This window comes from Rhea americana, unplaced genomic scaffold (assembly GCF_003343005.1).
Source record: "Rhea americana isolate MKP2758 unplaced genomic scaffold, rheAme1 scaffold_471, whole genome shotgun sequence".
In the NCBI taxonomy this organism is placed as follows: Eukaryota; Metazoa; Chordata; class Aves; order Rheiformes; family Rheidae; genus Rhea; species Rhea americana.
Window position 1 is genome coordinate 169 of NW_028186614.1, and position 3606 is coordinate 3774.

Sequence of the window (3606 nt, forward strand, 5' to 3'; positions counted from 1 at the left end):
GGGGGCCCCTCGCGCCCGTGCTGGCGGCTCCGCGCAATACCCCGGGGCGCTCGCTGCTGCCTGCGTCCGCCCCGGCCGGCGGAGTAAAGGGGAACTGCGGGGGGCTGGCGGAGGGCTCCCTGGGGACTCGGGCCGGTTCCCGGTGCTGCAGCGACACAGGGAAAGGCTGAGCTGCGTCCCCAGGGGCCCTGCGGATCCCTCCCCCCCCCCCCAACAACCCCTTCTCCTCCGTGGGGACATCGTCCCCCTCTCAGCTCCAAGAGTGCCTGGGGTGAMTCTGCCTCCCCAGCCCACCGGGATCGAAGTCGGAAGACTTCATGCTCCTCRGACAATGTCACACTGGGGAAACTGGGAATAGCTACCGCTTGTTTTCCCGGAGGGTCTCCGGGAAAGCAGGAGGCTGTACACGCCGTTTGTTTACTGCAGGGACTCCTGGAACTGCAGACGCTGCTTGTTTACAGGCGGAAACGACGGTCAGCGGATACCGGCTTTATTATATAGCTGCTACTAGGATTTATTTCTTTTATATAAAAACAGTATAAAGTAGATAAATAGAACGACGAACCGTCACCCAGAAGAGTTGGGACAGAGAGAGGACAAGAAGCCTTGACTCGAAGCTGCCCAAACACGGCCACAAGCCCTTCCAGACCGCCGCCGGCGCTCAGGTCGCCGAGACGCTCTGCTTGATGATGATCTTCTGGCGGGTGGCGCGGATGTTGGGGTCWGGGCCGGGGGGCGCAGCCCCCAGGGCGGCAGAGGCGGCAGCGCTGGGCAGCCCGTGCGCCGTGATGTATTTCTTGTAGGCCTCACGAATGATTTTGAAGGCGCGGATGTTGGAGTAGGGGATGTCGGTGATGGGGTCACGGTAAACGGCTGGCTTGTGGGTGACAGGGCAGATCTCCCGCACAGGCAACCGGGGCTGCTTCGCCTTGGGGAAGAAGCGCTCGAAGGTCTCGTCATCGCTGAAGGTGATGAAGGTACGGGAACACTTCCCGGCGGAGGCCGGAGCCACGGCCGGCGCCGCTTCTGCCTGCTGCGGGTCTTGATCCAACCTGGAAAAGCCACAATTAGCTCTGACTGGACACACAGGGCTTGGGAAAACCATGAGGCAACTCCCAGATGAGTCAAAGCCACCAAATCCCCTGCTCAATCCCGCCCCCCTGCAGGACTGGAGAGCAGGGTTAGGGGATCAAACGCACCGCTTGAAACCCACTTGCCCCTCAGCACGACGCAATGGAGACCAGGGAGGGATTTTGGGGCAGGAGCTGGGGCCGGGCCGCACGCTGCAAGGCGACCTACCCCTCCACATCCACATTCTCCTCCTTGCTCAGCTCCGTGACGAGGGGCATGGTGACGGAGCAGTAGCGGATGATGGGCCCCACGCACTTCCGCTTCTTCTGAACCTGCTTCTTCTTGTCGGCCTCCAGGCGCTCGTAATTCTCTGCAGGGGTGGGGACAAACGGGGTCTCAGCGCCTCACCGACGCCCTCACCTGCCTGCCCGCGCTGCCTCGGGGCAGCCCCTGCCCCGCTTACCCAGGGAGCGGAGGTTGATCTCCTCCGTGATCTTGGCCTCCTCCAGCAGCTCCTCCTGCGTCAGTGGGCGGTCGTAGTTGGGGCCGCCCTTCTTGCGCTTGGACTGCACCTGCCGCTCCTGGATGCGGAGGAAGGTCTGGCGCGTGTGCTCCGTCGTCGACTGCCGCATGTGCTTCCGGCCTGCCACGAGCGGACGGGAGTCAACCGGGGCCGCCCGCGGGGCGCGGGCCGCCCCACGCAGCCTGAGCCGGACCCCAGTGCCCGGTCCAGCTTTGAGAGAGGCCTCAGAGGGACCCATTCCCACTCTGCCTAGGTGGGTGCATCCCGGCCCACGTACATTCACTGTCTCCCACTTCGTCCTGGAGCTCCAAGGGGGTGGATTTCACCTCTCGCACCTTCTGGGAGCTGCTGCTGGGGGCATCCGGCTTCTTGGGTCGCAGGCTCTTGATGGGCTCCTATAGGAATCAGATGTGAGGTGATGTGAGAAAGGAGAAAAAAATTGTCCCCGCTAAGGTTTCAGGCCCCTTTAAACAACACCACGTTGGAGGACCACACAATGGTCCTTGCTGAAGCACCAACAACCCCAGGAAGGACCAGCTCCCCCTCACGACAAGTGACACCATTAATCACAGCAGCACTGTTAGCTTTCCTTAATCATTCCCTTTTCCCAAGGATGCCTGCATCTTCTCTCAGCAGTTGGAGATAACTCTGGTCCTCACAGCACCTCTGTCCTTCCCCAAGGACAGAACAGGGAGATCCTGGGATGCGTTTRTGCCTCTCGGGACTGGGATGGGGACCCAGGAGTCCTGAGACCGATCGCACCCAGAGCGCTCCGCACGCCCCTCACCCTGTAGGCCTTGGTGATCACGCGGCGCCGCTGCTTGGGCTCGCTCTCRTCCTGGTCGCTGGCTGGCTCCTCGCCCTCGTCGATGTCAAAGTCTGAGTCCACCTCATCGTCGCTGTCTGACTGGTCGCCCTTGTACTCGTCATCGCCCGACTCCTGCGGGGACGGAGGGGCCGCGTCACCCCTGCAGGCCTTTGCTCCCCGCCCCACGTGGCCAGGGCCCCGAGCCCCAGCACCCCCCTGCCCTGCGGGGCAGGGAACCTTGTCTCTGGTGGGGCAGCTTCTCTCAGTGTTCCCCCCCCACCCCCCCAACAGGAAACCCTACTCCCCCCTACCTCCCTGCTGACCCTCATCCCCTTCCCCAGACACCCTCAGGCTTCCTACTATCCCTGAGGGATATCCCCCCAAGCAGCCCCCACAATCCTAATACTCCCTATAGCACTGTGACCCCCAAGCCCCCATGTGCCCTCCCCAAAGACTCTCAGTATTCACTCAGACCCTCCCACCCCAGCAGCTTCCCCACAGCCCCAGGGCTCTGCATCCCTCCCAGGGACCCCTAAAGATCTCTAATACCCACCCCAAACCCCCAAACACTCTCCCAAATACGCTCCCATCTCACTCTAAAAGCCCCCCCAACAACCTCAGAGACCTGCCAGCCCTCCTCCAATATCCTCCCTTGCCCCCTCCCCCCTTACCAGGCTCCCAGTACTCTCCTGGGCCCCCCCAATGCCCTCAGAACTTCCTCAACCCCCCTCCAAACCCCCTCCCAGGACTCTCTGCCCCCCCAGTGCCTCTCTAAAGGTTGCCAACACCCTCCCAAGGCCCCCCAAACCCGCGAACACCCTTGGGGCCTCCTTAGACACCCCTAAACATCCCCAAGGGGCCCTACAGCCCCCCAACAAGCTCGGGACCCGCTCGAACCCCCTGGATACCCTCCTAGGGCCCCCAGAGCCCCCCAAGAACCCTCATAGGGACCCCTCAGAGCCCTCTCGGGCCCGCCCGTGTCCYCCTCCGGGCCTCCACGTCCTCCACGGGCCCCCGCCGCGCTCAGGGCCCCCTTCCCTACCGCCTCCCGGCCCCGCACCTCGGTAAAGCCGCCGTACGTGGTCTGGTAGAACTCATCCTCCTCCTCGGCCTCCAGCAGCCCCGAGAGGCGGTTCCCGGCCGTGCGCCGCGGGGCTCTGCCCTCCGCCAGGCTCATCCCGCCGCCGCCGCGCTCGGCGCGCCG

The 3606-nt window shown here is 63.7% G+C and overlaps 1 protein-coding gene across 1 annotated transcript; it reads right to left on the bottom strand.

Annotated features, from left to right (window-relative positions):
• Nucleotides 1–474: 474 nt before the first annotated feature.
• Nucleotides 475–3600, bottom strand: VPS72 (vacuolar protein sorting 72 homolog). The gene is made up of 6 exons (XM_085316540.1): nt 3463–3600; nt 2382–2534; nt 1872–1989; nt 1535–1714; nt 1300–1441; nt 475–1052 (listed from the first exon to the last, which is right to left on the bottom strand). Exons 1-6 carry the CDS (start codon nt 3577–3579, stop codon nt 662–664), a joined length of 1101 nt encoding a protein of 366 aa, XP_085172666.1. The 5' UTR covers nt 3580–3600; the 3' UTR covers nt 475–661.
• Between the last annotated feature and the right edge of the window lie 6 nt (nt 3601–3606).